This window comes from Phyllopteryx taeniolatus, chromosome 4 (genome assembly GCF_024500385.1).
Source record: "Phyllopteryx taeniolatus isolate TA_2022b chromosome 4, UOR_Ptae_1.2, whole genome shotgun sequence".
Lineage (NCBI taxonomy): Eukaryota > Metazoa > Chordata > Actinopteri > Syngnathiformes > Syngnathidae > Phyllopteryx > Phyllopteryx taeniolatus.
In genome coordinates this window covers 6203284-6219139 of record NC_084505.1, presented here as the reverse complement: position 1 = coordinate 6219139, position 15856 = coordinate 6203284, and the positions used below count along the sequence as shown (strand labels likewise).

General features: G+C 43.2%; 1 protein-coding gene across 3 annotated transcripts in view; it reads left to right on the top strand.

Moving 5' to 3' along the window:
* The window catches only part of LOC133477432 (potassium voltage-gated channel subfamily KQT member 5-like), a 125577-nt gene that overhangs the window by 73780 nt on the left and 35941 nt on the right, over positions 1–15856 (top strand). For all 3 annotated transcript variants that reach the window (XM_061772192.1, XM_061772191.1, XM_061772193.1), the window contains exons 2-6: positions 3631–3721; positions 7289–7415; positions 9796–9971; positions 15295–15420; positions 15575–15685. In XM_061772192.1, coding sequence (XP_061628176.1) covers positions 3631–3721; positions 7289–7415; positions 9796–9971; positions 15295–15420; positions 15575–15685 — 631 coding nt within the window. The remainder of the gene's footprint in view (positions 1–3630; positions 3722–7288; positions 7416–9795; positions 9972–15294; positions 15421–15574; positions 15686–15856) is intronic.

Here is a 15856-nt window from a genome sequence, read left to right as displayed (position 1 = left end):
TTTGTGGATGTCGACCAAAGTCTGACTGAGGTCAGAACAGCACTGTCCTATTCTGTATTCGTATTGCGGGCTATGGGCCAGTAACCCACTCCGTACGCCCACCATTTTCACACAGCCACAATTGAAATGCTCTGTATGATCCTGATTTACCAAGATTGTCAAGATTGAAAGACTTCCTTTCAACTCTGTGATAACGTGTTGCACCAAGGGGCTGACAGTAATGAGTCCCCAGACTCTACTTCAATACAGCTGTGGAGACTTGGAAACAAATTACATAACCAGTAATGACTTGACCTGATGAAGCAATAGATTGTGTTTGGCTGAAAAGCTACTGTATATGTACAACCTGTGGATAAAACACAGACCAACTTTAATGACAGTGGATATAAAATCTTTCAGAATTTTTGCCGTTACTGTTTCAGTACACAACTATTGCAGACAACAGTGTGTAGGCCCACAAAGTGATCAATGATTAGCAGAAGACAAATCAATGATGTGCACTCTCTCTAACTTTGTCTCCAAAAAATCTAAGCTTGGCCATCCCTCTGATGAGCGTACGTATGCAACCTGGTCACTCCGAGAGAGAACCTCAACATCTTCATTTCCGCCACCTCCAGCTCTGCTTCCTGTTGTCTCCTCAGTGCCACTGTCTCTACTCCGTACATCATGGCAGGCCTCACCTCTGTCTTATAAACTTTGTCTTTCATCCTTGCAGAGACTCTTCTGTCACATAACCCACCTGACACCTACCTCCACCTGTTCCAACCTGCTTGGACCTGTTTCTTCACGTCCTTACCACACCCACCATTGCTCTGGATTGTTGACCCCAAGTATTTAAAGTCCTCCATCCTCGCTACCTCTTCTCCCTGTAGCCTCACTCTTCCCCCTCTACCCCTCTCATTTATGCACATACTGCATATCCTGTTTTACTTCGGCTAATCTTCATTCCTCTCCCTTCCAGAGCATTCTTCCACCATTCTAACTGTTCTTCCACCTGCTCCCTGCTCTCACTGCAGATCACAATTTCATCTGCGTACCTCATGGTCCACGGGGATTCCAGCCTAACTTCATCTGTCAGCCTATCCATCACCACTGCAAAAAGGAAGGGGCTCAGGGCTGATCCCTGATGCAGTCCCACCTCCACCTTAAACTCCTGTCACACCTACAGCACACCTCACCACTGTTCTGCTGCCCTCATACGTGTCCTGTACTATTCTAACATACTTCTCTGCCACTCCAGACTTCCACATGCAGTACCACAGTTCCTCTCTGGTTACTCTGTCATTTGGCTTTCTCGAGATCTACAAAGACCTGATGTAGCTCCTTCTGACCCTCTCTGTACCTCACCATTAACACCCTCAAGGCAAATAATGCATCTGTGGTACTCTTTCTAGGCATGAAACCATACTGTTGATCACAAATACTCACTTCTGTCCTGAGTCTAGCCTCCACTACTCTTTCCCATAACTTCACTGTGTGGCTTATCAGCTTAATTCCTCTATAGTTCCCACAGCTCTGCACAGCTTCATGGTTCTTAAAAATGGGCAAAAGCACAGTTTTCCTCCATTCCTCAGGCATTTTCTCACCAGCTAGAATTCCGTTGAAAAACCTGGTCAAAAGCTCCACAGCCACCTCCTTAGAAGCTTCCATACCTCCACAGGTATGTCATCAGGACCAACTGCCTTTCTATTTTTCATCCTCTTTAGTGGCTTTCTAACTTCCCCCTAATTATTCTTTCCTACTTCCTGGTCCACCACACTTGCCTCTTCTACTCTTCCTTCTCTCTCATTTTCCTCATTCATCAATTCCTCAAAGTATTCTTTTCCATCTATCCAGCACACTACTGCCATGAGTCAAAACATTTCCATCTCTATCTTTAACCACCCTAACCTGCTGCACATGCCTCCCATCTCTATCACTCTGTCTGGCCAACCTGTAGAGATCCTTTTCTCCTTATTTAGTGTCCAAGCTGGCATACGTCTCATCATATGCCTCTTGATTGGCCTGTTCCACCGCTACCTTCACCCTACAGTGCATCACCATGTATTCTTTTCTCCTCTACTCAGTCCTCTTGGTGTCCCACTTCTTCTTAGCAAACCTTTATCCTCATATGATTTCCTGAAATTTGAGGTTCCACCACCAAGTCTCCTTTGCCCCTTTCGTACAAGAAGATACACCAAGTACTTTCCTGCCTGTCTCTCTGATCACCTTGGCTGTCATGGTCCAGTCTTCTGGAAGTTCCTCCTGTCCACCGAAAGCCTGTCTCACCTCTTCTCAAAAAGCTGCACAAGACGCTTCCTTTTGCTGTTTTCACCACATGGTTCTCTGCTCTGCCTGTCTTCTTAATCTTTTTCCCCACCACCAGAGTCATTTTACTACCACTACCTTAGTCAGTCCCCTCCTTCAGATTACATCGTCTGCACAAGATGTAATCCACCTGCGTGCTTTTACCTCCGCTCTTGTAGGTCACCCTATGTTCCTGCCTCCTTTGGAAGAAAGTGTTCACTACAGCCATTTCCATCCTTTTTGAAAAATCTACCACCATCTGTCCCTCCAAGGTCCTTTCCTGGATGCCGAACTTACCCATCACTTCTTCATCACCCCTGTTTCCTTCACCAACATGTCCATTACAGTCCGGACCAATCACGACTCTCTCTCTCTCTCTGTCTGGGATGCTCAGAACTACTTCATCTTCCAGAAATTCTCCTTCAGCTCTTGGTCACATCCTACCTGTGGGGCATAGCCACTAAACACATTATACATAACACCCTCAATTTCAAGTTTCAGCCTTATCTATTTGATACTCTTTTCACCACCAAGACATTCTGAGCTAACTCTTCATTTAAAATAATCCCTACTCCATTTCTCTTCCCATCTACGCCATGGTAAAATAATTTAAACCCTGCCCCTAAACTTCTAGCCTTTCTGCCTTTCCACCTGGTCTCCTGGACACACAATATATCAATCTTTTTCCTCATCATCATGTCAACCAACTTCCGAGATTTTCCTGTCATAGGCCCAACATTCAAAGTCCCCACATTCAGTTCTAGGCTTGGTGGTTTGCTCTTCTCTTTCTGCCTGAGAACCCGCGTTCCACCTCTTTTACGTGTTCGACCCACAGTAGCTGAATTTCCATCGGCGCCCTGTAGGTTAACGGCGCCATTGGCGGACGTTGTTAACCCGGACCACGACCGATCCGGTACAAAATTATTTGGATGAACACTCATTTGTTTGGCAAAGTTTTAAGCCAGATGCCCTTCATGACGCAACCCTCTGCAATTATCCAGGCTTGGGACCAGCCTACAGTTTGCACAAGCTTGTGCACAACCCCCCCATACTGCTGCATTTTCAGCCTGAGGAAGATTTTGTGTAAATGGTCAAATGACGCTATTTTTACGAGAGCCTTTCTTTTACTGCTTGTTCCTTGCAAAGCACGTTGCACAAACAAGCATAATTAATTTAATACAGGAGGAAATTGTATAATATTTCATGATGCACTGAAATAACCCATAAGATTGGGCTGCAAGTGTTGTCAAACTTATCACTGAAAAATAAATGGGACAAATCCAGTTGACAAAATGTTGCAATGTGTTTGCAGTCCTGTATTGATGGTCTTTATTTTCTGTTCAGGTTCATATTGGTCTTCAGCTGCCTGGTCCTCTCTGTGTTCTCTACCATTCCAGCTCATCAGGTTTTCTCCTCCTATTGTCTTCTTATTTTGGTAGGTAACAGAACCAATTTTGCAGGCTATAAATGTTTTAAACTGAGTGTCACACACTAATCATCTACTAAGCTCAAAGCACCTGCACAGGTTTCCCCAGGTGTCATTAAATTGCTTCAGTTTGGTTCAATTGTCTCAGTTGGGTTCAATATGGGGAAGACTGCAGACTTGACAACTGGCCAGAAGACCATCATTGATACCCTCCACAGGATGGGTAAGCCACAAAAGTTCATAGCTAAGGAGGCTGGCTGTTCACAGAGTGCTGTGTCCAAGGATATCAATGGATAGTCTAGTGGAAGGACAAAATGTGGCAGGAGAAGATGCACCAGCAAAAGAGATCACCGTGGGATTCAGCGGATTATCAAACAGAGAAGATTAAAGAATCTAGCAGAGATCCAGAAAGAGTGGAATGAGGCGGGAGTCACAGCTTCAAAAACCACCTCATTCAGCTGCATCCAGGAGATGGGGTACAACAGTTGCATTCCTCGGGTCAAGCCACTTCTGAGCCTGAGCCAACATAGGAAGCGTCTCACCTGGGCCAAGGAGAAGAAGCACTGGAATGTTGGCCAGTGGTCCAAGGTCCTCTTTTCCGATGAAAGTAAAGTGTGCCTTTCATTCGGGAATCAAGGTCCAAGGCTTTGGAGGAAGACGGGTGAAGAACAGAACCCATGCTGCTTGAGGTCCAATGTGAAATATCCACAGTTAGTCATGATTTGGGGTGGAATGTCCAGTGCAGGTGTTGCTAAACTCTGCTTTCTTAAATACAAGGTCAACGCAACAGTCTACCAGAATGTTTTAGGGGACTTCATGATTCCTTTCGCTGAGGATCTGGATGAAGATGCAGATTTCATCTTCCAGCAGGACCTGGCCCTTGCCCATACCGCCAGAAGCACTAAAACCTGGTTTGATGCCCATGCCATCACAGTGCTTGACTGGTCAGCCAACTGGCCGGATCTAAACCCCATTGAGAATGTGTGGGGTATTATCAAGAGGAAAATGAGGGGCGCCAGACCCAAAAAAAAGAAGAGCTGACAGCAAGCATCAAGGAAATCTGGGCTTCCATAACTCCCAGGCAATGCCACGGGATTCCCAACTCAGTATTGAGGATTACCATAGCGTTTTGAAAGTACTACATTTTGATTGATTTAATGTGACCTTTATTTCTTTCTATTTTTTTCTACAAAAATTGAGAAGTAAATGGGGATTTCTTTACAGCATTCAATATTTTAAAATTCCTTATTTTGTGGGTTTTATGAGCTGGAAGCCCAAATTATGTAAAAATAAACAAATAAATACTTGTTTAATACTTTCATAGATTCCACAATTGTTTAAATTGTGGAATCTATGAAAGTTTAACTTTTTGAATGGAATAATGAAAATAAATAAACTTTTCCATGATATTAATTTTTTTTGGAAAGGGTCTGTAAGGTGGTTGAATATTAAATGAACGTGTAAAGTGAGCACACCATCGCATTTTTGTAAATATTTCATTGCATCTTTTTATCGGACACCACTGAAGAAATGACACCTTCCTACAGTGTAGTCTGTTTTTATGTAAAAGGCGTAAATTTACTGTCCCCTCAAAATAAAGACCTCTTTATACTCCCGTGCCCGTATTGCATCACATGACCGACCATTGCGGCCCCTTTGCGTCACTTGACGCGCACACGGCAAAAATTGTTGCGCTTAGAATGCCTAAGCCTTAACTTAACACAATCGCCAATACCGTGTGTGTGTGTGTGTGTGTGTATATATATATATAAAAATTCATGCACATTTTCAACATGGTTTGGCTTCGCAGTTTTACTACTGATAGGTGGCCACGGACATGTAAACAAATGGCCACAAAATCCTGCGCATTATTGCTATCGAGAGGTAAGAGGTGCTTGCTGATGATGCTGATGCTGTTGAACTAAAAATAAATCTAAATGATGGTTTCTCTTTAAAGGCCTTGACTTGTAGTATTTAGATTAAAAACAATAGCAAAGTTTTCAGTGTAACTGGACCTTTACTGGAAGACATTTTTTTTCTGAAGGAATAAGTCATTGTGTGTAGAGCAAGGCAATTATATCCTACAATTTGAGCATAAATATTAGAGCATAGTGTTCCAGGCATTGCACTGTAAGGTCCTGTACATCACTGTTGTCTATTTGATGCTGAGCAACATGCAGAAGCAGCGTGTGTGTTTTAAAGGATGTCCTGTCAAAGTGATGATCAGATAGATTACCACTCTGTCCATTTAAATGACACTATTTTGCATCAGTATGCACGGTATAAGAATATGGGCTAATGATTTAGATACACGCAAACAAATAACTCATTGGATGAACACAAATACATTTTGGGCAGCTTTTCCATCCATTTTATTTGTGTAACTCCAGCTCAAATTTAGCAGTTCCATGTAACGTGATATAATTGAGTCAGCCAAACCCATTTTCATCAAATACAGCCAAAGTAAAATAAGTACACTAAGTGGCCTAAATAGATTCACATCGGTCCAACTCAAATTACTATAATTAGTAACCTCAGAAGTGTACTTCAGGTTTTCTGGAAAGACTCGATGAAGTGCCCCGATGAGCCCAAACAGCATGATCAACACCATGATGACACTGCCAGCGTTGTTGAGGACTTTAATGTCCTCGATCACAATTCCCACATCCTCTGGCTCGTCATGTCCATCTTTTCGGATTGTGCAAATCTTAATGACTGTAGTGGTGATGTTCCTTTCTGCATCCTTAGCTACCACGGGCTGAACAATACAAACACAGAAAACAAATTAATTAAAATGCAACACACGGGCGACAACAAACAGAAATCCGTATATAACATTACATACAGCAGTGCGGCGGTGGCGTCTGCCCCCCAAAAAATTATTAGTTCATAATTCACGTTCGTAGCTTACGTACGTACATGTACACTTTTTCCATAACACTTTCTGCAGTTAAAACACTAGTTAGAGTAACCACAAACACGAATAGTCCTACTCAAACTCCATTCTAGTGTACGCCATCTTAGCAGTTAAACCTAGCATAGCTAGCTAGCCCATGATGCCTGCCCAACTACGCTACGCTGACGGTCTTCGCAGTCTTTTGGGAAAGGTTATTTTAAAAAAGCAAATTTTAAAAAATCAGTACTCACCAGGGAAGGAAATTACAGCTGTCTTTCCCCGCAGCAGCGCCGCCGCAAATTGTCGAATGTCGATAAAGAAAGCAAGTTGAGAGCGCAAGGAACAAGTGTCTGAGCGTTGCAATGGTCGGTCCCAATTCCAATTTCAAATCAAACACATTTGTTTTGAGTTCATGAATGTCAAAGTGAAACTATTACTTCAGCTTAACAAAAAGTACATGTATAAGTTGTTAATTAGATTTGTTTTAGAACATTAAACAAACAATAAATATGTTGCATGAAAGAAGGGCTTGAATAATTTTTCCGAGTGTACTAGACTCTAGAATCTTGAGTGTTTGTTATCATTTGTACTTTGTCCTGAGAGGCTATGACTAGTTCTGAATATACGAAGCACATCAGTCCCTTCTGCTAAGACTTTTTCATTTGTTGAACATCCTGCAGGAGTTTGTCATGATTGTGGTGTTTGGGTTAGAGTACATCATCCGCATCTGGTCGGCAGGATGCTGCTGTCGCTACAGAGGATGGCAGGGGCGACTCCGCTTTGCCAGAAAGCCTTTCTGCGTCATTGGTGAGTTATTACAGTGTCCCACCCCCATTTCCCCCAATAATGTAATTTCTCAGTCAGTCTTATTATTTCCTCTCCCTTGTTTTGATGCCTGTTGCATCGTTCAGTTGCCTTATTCGTGTGCTCTGGAACACACTAGGAATATAACGTTAGGTCGTAAGCAATATTCCATTGCATGCGATTGACCAGAGTTTGCGTGTGTCATGGAGAGCTGTGGTCAAAGCTCATAAGAGAAGAATGCATTTACGTAATGAGTTTGCATCAATGGCCTTTTATTTTTCCAATATTTAGACACGGATCCCTCTGCTGCTTCTTGGAAAGCACATTTGGAAAGACTGATTAAAGGGGAACAAGACTCGTGGGTCACATGTGACCCCACTTTGTTCACGCTAACATTGTCTATGCTTATTTATAATGTTGCTGATCTCAGGAGGATGACGGAAACGGACAAGCAGCATTCAGTACAAGAAAGAGTAGTGAAGTTTTAACTTCAATACTGCTGTAGATAAACAAATCATCTTTGTTTGAACGTTGTCATTCACATTTTTGGTCTCCCATTTAACTCATCCATCCATCTATAACGCTTATCCACACAATGGTAGCGGAGGTGCTGGAGCTAAGCCAAGCAAACTGCAACAGGCATATATATATTTTGGGTCACATTTTTAATGGCAGCAAAACAATGATTATCTCATAAAGCAGCATATTGGAACATTTTGCACCAAACTCAGGGTTAGGTTTCCATTTATTTTGTTCAAACGTCAGTAGTAGAAAAACTGGTTAAAAATTGCAACCATCAGAGCGCTCACAAAACGATGGGCCTCACCAATCATTAGAACAAAAATTTTCCCAAGTCCAGCTTTTCCAGAACAAAATGGCATTTCCAGTATGCAGTGCAGTATTCATAGTGCTTCACTTTTTCCACATTACGTTATGTTAAGACCTTATTCCAAAATGGAATTTTTTTTTTCTTCAAAATTACTAACTAAACATAACACCCATTTATGACACCATGACAATGATTTTTTGTTGTTGTTATTATGATTACAAATAACTGAGAAAGTATTCACATCCTTTGCTCAATACTTTGTTTATACATCTTTGCCAGCAATGAAAGCTTCAAGTCTTTTTGAATATTATGCCACAAGCTTGGCACACCCATCTTTGGGCAATTTGGCCCATTCTTTTTGGCAACAGCTCTCAAACTCCGTCAGGTTGGATGTGGTCTGTCGATGCACAACCATTTTCAGCTCTCTCCAGTTATGTTCACTTAGATTCAAGTCAGGGCTCCGGCTCTGGCTGCTCCACTCAAGGACAGAGTTTTCCTGAGGCAACTCCTTTGATATCTCGGTGTGCCCGTGGTTATTGCCTTGCTGAAAGACGAACCGTCACCCCAGTATGAGCACTCTGGAACAGGTTTTCATCTGGTGATGAGCAGTGCCTAGCTCCCTCCAAACATGAGATCTGGCATTAAGTCCAAAGTAAATCAGAGCAGCTTATTTTGTCTCTCATGGTCTGAGAATCCTTCAGGTGTCTTTGGATAAACTTTTACTAAGGAGTGGCTTTCCTCTATCCAATCTACCATACAGATCTGTATGGTGGATGACAGCAGAGATAGTTGTCCTTCAGAAATGTTCTCCTCTTTTCACAGAGGAGCACTGGAGTTTTGGTAGAATGAACATCAGGTCCTTTGTAACTGACTCTGACTGAGGCCATTCTCCCGAGGTTGATTACTTTAGATGGGCGGACAGCTCTGGTGAAAGTCCTGGTGATTCCAAACTTGTGAACGTGAAGTGCTGTGAAAACTTTCTGGATGCCTAAAATGTATGGGCTTCATTTGGCTACGGATTGAGACAAAGTCTTCTGGCCAATAAATTCCTGCTAACGTAGGCTGCTGTTGCCAGTGTACCCAAGTCAACAATATAATTAATGGAATTCAATACATGTTTCATCTTTCTTAATATCCAACATTTTTATTTTTCAATTTGATGAGGACTAAATGTTAGAAACACTTCTTCTCCATGTGGTTCTGTTTTATTTTGCTCAGAGTTGTTGGGTGAGGCAGAAGCCGAGCCTGGCACAATGTATGCTACATACAGTACGTAAACTTAAGATTGTATGGGTTAGGGCTCGAATAAAGAATGACAATTCACCATTCTGGAGTAGTAAACTTCGAACATAATCATGTAGTACCTGTAATGTCTTTTCTCTGTGTCTGCTTTTCTGCCAAACACGAAGGTCATTCAGAGAGTTTGTTCACTTCAAGTGAAAATCCTGAAACTGTAGACGCAGCATTTTTTTTCTACACAATGCAGTAGGTTACAAATATTGTTAAGTTATTGTATTATAAGAACTAAACATCCTTTTTTTTTGTACCTTGCAGACATCATAGTGCTGATTGCATCAGTTGCTGTGGTGTCGGCAGGTAGCCAGAGCAACATCTTTGCCACGTCAGTCCTTCGTAGCCTTCGTTTCCTACAGATCCTACGCATGGTGCGGATGGACCGGAGAGGGGGTACATGGAAGCTGTTAGGGTCTGTGGTCTACGCACACAGCAAGGTAGGCCAACCACAAACTAATTGGCAAATAGACACTGTTTTCTTCTACTACAAAATACAATAAAACAATATCAACAGGGGGGTTCAAATATATTCAAGTACAGTCTTATTTCTTATTTATATCCTGTAGGTGCTGCTATAGTGTTGTTCTAGTAGTGTGGCATGAATACTTATCATTAATGCTTCACAAAGTACAGTGTAAGTATGAATATTTTCAGCATGTGTGATAATATTTTAAACCATTAAGAAATTGTTTCATGTATATGACAGTTTTACATTAAATGGAGTTGTTCTCCCCGTGCCTGCGTGGGTTTTCTCCGGGTACTGCAGTTTCCTCCCACATCCCAAAAGCACGCATGGTCAAAGAGGTGAACCTCACCCCAGCTTTGCTTGTGAATGACTGAGCAATTCAGGGAAGCTCCTTTTATACCCAATCATGGCACCCACCTGTTCCCAATTAGCCTGTTCACCTGTGCGATGTTCCAAACAGGTGTTTGATGAGCATTCCTCAACTTTCTCAGTCTTTTTTGCCACCTGTCCCAGCTTTTTTGGAACATATAGCAGCCATAAAATTCTAAGTTAATGATTATTTGCTAAAAACAATCAAGTTTATCAGTTTGAACATGAACTATCTTGTCTTTGTAATGTATTCAATTAAATATAGGTCAAACATGATTTGCAAATCATTGTATTCTGTTTTTATTTATGTTTAACACGATATCCCAACTTCATTGGAATTGGGGTTGTATTTAGGGAGTTCGTGGTTGAGTTTAACTTTGTCTAAGTTCCCAAGAATAATGAGGGGTGAGTCTGGGTGTTTTTTTCCCCCATTTCGTTTACTTGTTCACCAAGCATTAGCAGTGCGGCATTCGTGTTAGCTTGAGGAGAAATGTAAAAGAAGAATGAAAGATGCGAACTCACGAGGTGAGTGGAATGGCTTATAGTTCAAAAACAGCGACTCTAAAACCTCTGTGACGTAAGTATACCATTTTTCATTGATATAGAAGCATATCCCGCCTCCTTTTGTTTTCCCCGATAACTCCGTGACGCGGTGTGCCCGGTGTAGATGGAAGCCCGGAAGCATTACGCCGCCATCGGGGATGCGTTCACAAAGCCATGTCTCCATAAAGCACAAGGGGGCGGAACGTTCGAAGTCTTTACTGGTCTTTGTCAGAAGATGAAGCTTGTCCATTTTGTTGGGTGGGGAGCCTGGGAACGCCGATCTGTATCCTCTCTTGCGGAGCTACTTCACTTGGATCCCAGCACACTTTCCTCTTTGTCGCCTTCGTCTCCATGCGCCATACACCGCAGCCGCCCCCCGTTCCATTCTTCCCTCACTAGTGAACAAGACCCCAAGATACTTGAACTCCTCCACTTGGGGCAGGATCTCATCCCCGACCTGGAGAGGGCACGCCACCCTTTTCCGACTGAGGTCTCAGATTTGGAGGTGCTGATTCTCATCCGAGCCGCTTCACACTCGGCTGCGAACCGCTCCAGTGAGAGTTGGAAATCACGGCTTGATGAAGCCAACAGAACCACATCATCTGCAAAAAGCAAAGATGCAATACTGAGGCCACCAAACCAGACCCCCTCTATGCCTCGGCTTCGCCTTGAAATTCTGTCCATAAAAGTTATAAACAGAATCGGTGACAAAGGGCAGCCTTGGTGGAGTCCAACCCTCACCGGGAACGAGTCCGATTTACTGCCGGATATGCGGACCAAACTCTGACTCCGGTACAGGGACCGAATAGCCCGTATCAGGGGGGTTCGGTACCCCATACTACCGAAGCACCCCCTACAGGACTCCCCCGAGGGACACGGTCGACTGGTTGGGCGAGCTCCCATGCACCCTCGAGGACCCTGCCGAGGGTGTAGAGCTGGTCCACTGTTTCACAGCCAGGACTAAAACCACACTGCTCCTCCTGGATCTGAGATTCGACTTCCCGACGGACCCTCCTCTCCAGCACCCCTGAATAGACCTTACCAGGGAGGCTAAGGAGTGTGATCCCCCTGTAGTTGGAACACACCCTCCGGTACCCCTTCTTAAAAAGGGGGACAACCACCCAGTCCGCCAATCCATAGGCACTCTCCCCGATGTCCACGCGATGTTGCAGAGGCGTGTCAACCAGGACAGCCCCACAACATCCGTACCAAGTGCACGTGTGGACACCCTTATGCTTGAACATGGTGTTCGTTATGGACAATCCGTGATGAGCACAGAAGTCCAATAACAGAACACCGCTCGGGTTCTCATCGGGGGCCCTTTCCTCCCAATCACACCCTTCCAAGTCTCACAGTCGTTGCCCACGTGAACATTGAAGTCCAGCAGCAGAACGATTGAGTCCCCAGCGGGAGCGATCTCCAGCACCCCCTCCATGGACTCCAAAAAGGGTGGGTACTCCGAACTGCTGTTTGGTGCATAAGTACAAACAACAGTCAGGACCCGTCCCCCCACCCGAAGGCGGAGGGAGGCTACCCTCTCGTCCACCGGGGTGAACCCCAACCTACAGGCGCCGAGCCGGGGGACAATAAGTATACCCACACCTGCTCGGCGCCTCTTACTGTGGGCAACTCCAAAGTGGGAGAGAGTCCAACCCCTCTCAAGTGGACTGGTACCAGAGCTCAAGCTGTATGTGGAGGCGAGTCCGACTATATCTAGTCGGAACTTCTCGACCTCAGACACCAGCTCGGGCTCCTTCCCTGCCAGAGAGGTGATATTCCACGTCCCTATAGCCAGCTTCTGTAGCCGGGGATCGGATCGCCAAGGTCCCCGCCTTCGGCCAGCTCGCACTGCACCCAATCCCTATGGCCCCTCCCACAGGTGGTGAGCCCATTGTTGAAATCAAATGTTGTCTGGCATGCATTGTTCATCAGTGCTAATTGTTCTTGTGTCTCTGATGTGCAGATTTATTATAACGGTTTCCCAGCATCACCTCTTAAGTGTTGCCAAAGCACCAACAGCTCCAGAAAAGTGCATACGCCAGCCATGAAGTTGGCGTGAGGCACCGCACATTTCCACAGTCATTACCCTCTTGATACATCTGAACTTAGCCATGAAAAAGAATGTACGCCACGTTTTTGTGCGTACGCACCTTTTGTACACGAGGCCTCAGGTGTGCAGCAATTTTGAGCCACCCCATCCTGCATGCCTGCATGTGTGTGAATTGGTGCTTTGATGGGTGCTAAGCTCGCAAAACAAAATATAAATGCTTAAACATACACAGCCTGGATAGTACTGATGGCTTTAACAGGGGCATAGTTGAGGCCCCCCTCCCCCCCACTTTCCGAACGTGTCTCTTCTCCCTCTTACCCCCCTCACCCCCAACACCCCACCCCTCACACACACATGCCACACACACACATGCCACACACACACACACACACACACTTTTACAACCATCAAAACAATTAAATTCCTCTTTAACATGCCACTGCCCTTGAATGCATCATGGCTGGTTGCCGCGTAGATGATCAATAACACAGACACCAGATGATCCACAGACATATGCTGTAAGAATGTTGTGCAAACCAGCTGCAAAAGGCAAAAAAAAAACAAAAAAAAACCTGAAAACATTTTTTTCAAACAAGCAATGAAAGTTGAGTCAAAGTGTTGATAACGTTAACAATTTAAAAAAAAATAATAGGTAAATATTAAGGTATAACGTGTATTTTGCCCAGTCCCTTAAAATCAAACGATATGAGCATTTTAATACACTTTATACATGTGTCATAAGGTAAAACGTGTCATCTCTGTTGAAATGGTGTTGAAAATGGATGGATGGATGGGAAAACAATAGTGTGAATCAAAGCCCTGACGCTAAGACTAATTCAATATTGTTACCTAAAGTTAGCTTGCTTGCTAGTCATTTGTTTCTGCTTGGAATATGTGCTCACGGCCCATTACCCAGTTCCAGCAACACATTCAGCTTTCTCCAATAAATCAACTTTAACCTGCTTTTCAGTGTAATAAAGCTGATGAATTTGTTTGAAATAGTTTTTCTGCCTGACCGTTCAGAAGTTGGGTGTGATGACGCTGTTTGTAGCACCGAATGATCTTACCAACGAGAGTGGTCGACAAGCCACGGCAAGCCAATTCGACAGTGAGTTTGCTCATTTGTCAGCCATGGATTCACACATTTTGGCTCTGAATTCTTAGTGTGGATTGAGGACACTGCCTGCTCAAACTAGGAACGTTGTCAGTGACAATGGTGGAAGTGGAGGCTGGAAGAGCTCCGGTGATATGGAAATTCTTCCTTCCACAATTTGCACACAATTGTTTTTTTAATTGTTTTGCACATGTTAGTTTCTTAAAACTAATATATTTGTCAACCAAACCCAGCAACTATTTCTAATCGGTTTCGATTGTAGATTCTTGTGTTGTGTCTTGTGCATCAGTATTACGGGAACTCGTACAATGAGAAATGTTCTGCGCTGTTTGGAGTGCAAAACTGAATTGCGATTAAATGCATAAATTTTTTCTAATTAATTTTTCTGTAATTAATTAATCCAAATTAACACAATAAAGTCCAAGCCCTCATGTTTCAAACTTTCATACTACAATAAAAAGACCACTTGTGCACTGCAATACAGATAATCCATGTTTTGAAACATGTAGTAAATAAATGCTCTAATTTAAAGGTCATATTATTCTGTATTTCAATATGTTCCCTATTATCTATTTTGATGGACAAAAGCACGTTTACATTAAAGTTCAGGACGAGTGACTTAGACTGATTATTAATTTGCATTGTTATAGCCACATGTTCAGATACACTTATTCTGGTTAGGAAATCTACTGTATATACTGTATTTGGGAATTCCTGATCCTACATAATCTCACGTGTTGAGGTTTTGGTCGGCTTCAGAGGATTTTCAGATTCCAACATTGTGTAAGTTTGGGAATGACTGGGCTTGTGTTTGATTCAGAGCTTGTCAGAAAATGATGTCCATGATTATCCTGTTTGGCTTAAAACACAATTTGTTTGCTATCGTGGTGGAAATCTGAAACTGAAATCCAATCGTTTGGACTGAAGAAAATAAAATTCAAAAAAATGATTCAGTTCTTTTCACTTCCTTTCCATTTTGTGTGCAATAAGCTTGCTGGTACGATCCATGTTTCACTGAATTTATGTGTTCAGCGTCACTATTGAACATGTATTTATCTGGCTACTATGCTTGACTGTCATTGTGTTTTTACTTCAACCAGAGTTTGACAGTTTCATTGTTTAGTTCTGTGGTCACTATGAAGCAGCGCGACACTTCTGAAATGATGGCTATGCCCCTTTTAAATGGCGCCCTGAATGTCTGCTGATCTTTGCCCACAGGAACTGGTGACTGCTTGGTACATTGGTTTCTTGGTTCTCATCTTCTCTTCATTCCTCGTCTACCTTGTGGAGAATAAGTTCAACAAGGAGTTTGCCACATATGCCGATGCCTTGTGGTGGGGCACGGTGGGTTTTGAGGAAGAACTGTGGCCAAGATTGCATAGAAATATAAATGTTTTTTTTACACCTAACATGCTATGAAAGTATTCCACATCATGTAACAACCAAATTGCAGATGAGTACTGTATCACTTTTACAAATCAGAAACATCTTTTCACAGATCACTCTAACAACCATTGGCTACGGGGACAAGACACCAAAGACATGGACAGGAAGGATGCTGTCTGCAGGGTTTGCACTGCTGGGCATCTCTTTCTTTGCCTTACCTGCAGTAAGTGCAAACTTTTCAAGGCATTCTTTCTTTTTTTTTTTTTATTACTGCTCTTAGAGCTCTTAGCAATGTCATTTATTTGGGTCGGATTTTTATTTAACAAATGAAAGGCACTGTACTCTGGAGATGACTTCTAGCAGGAGCATCTGATGATCAGTTTAGTTTGTATGG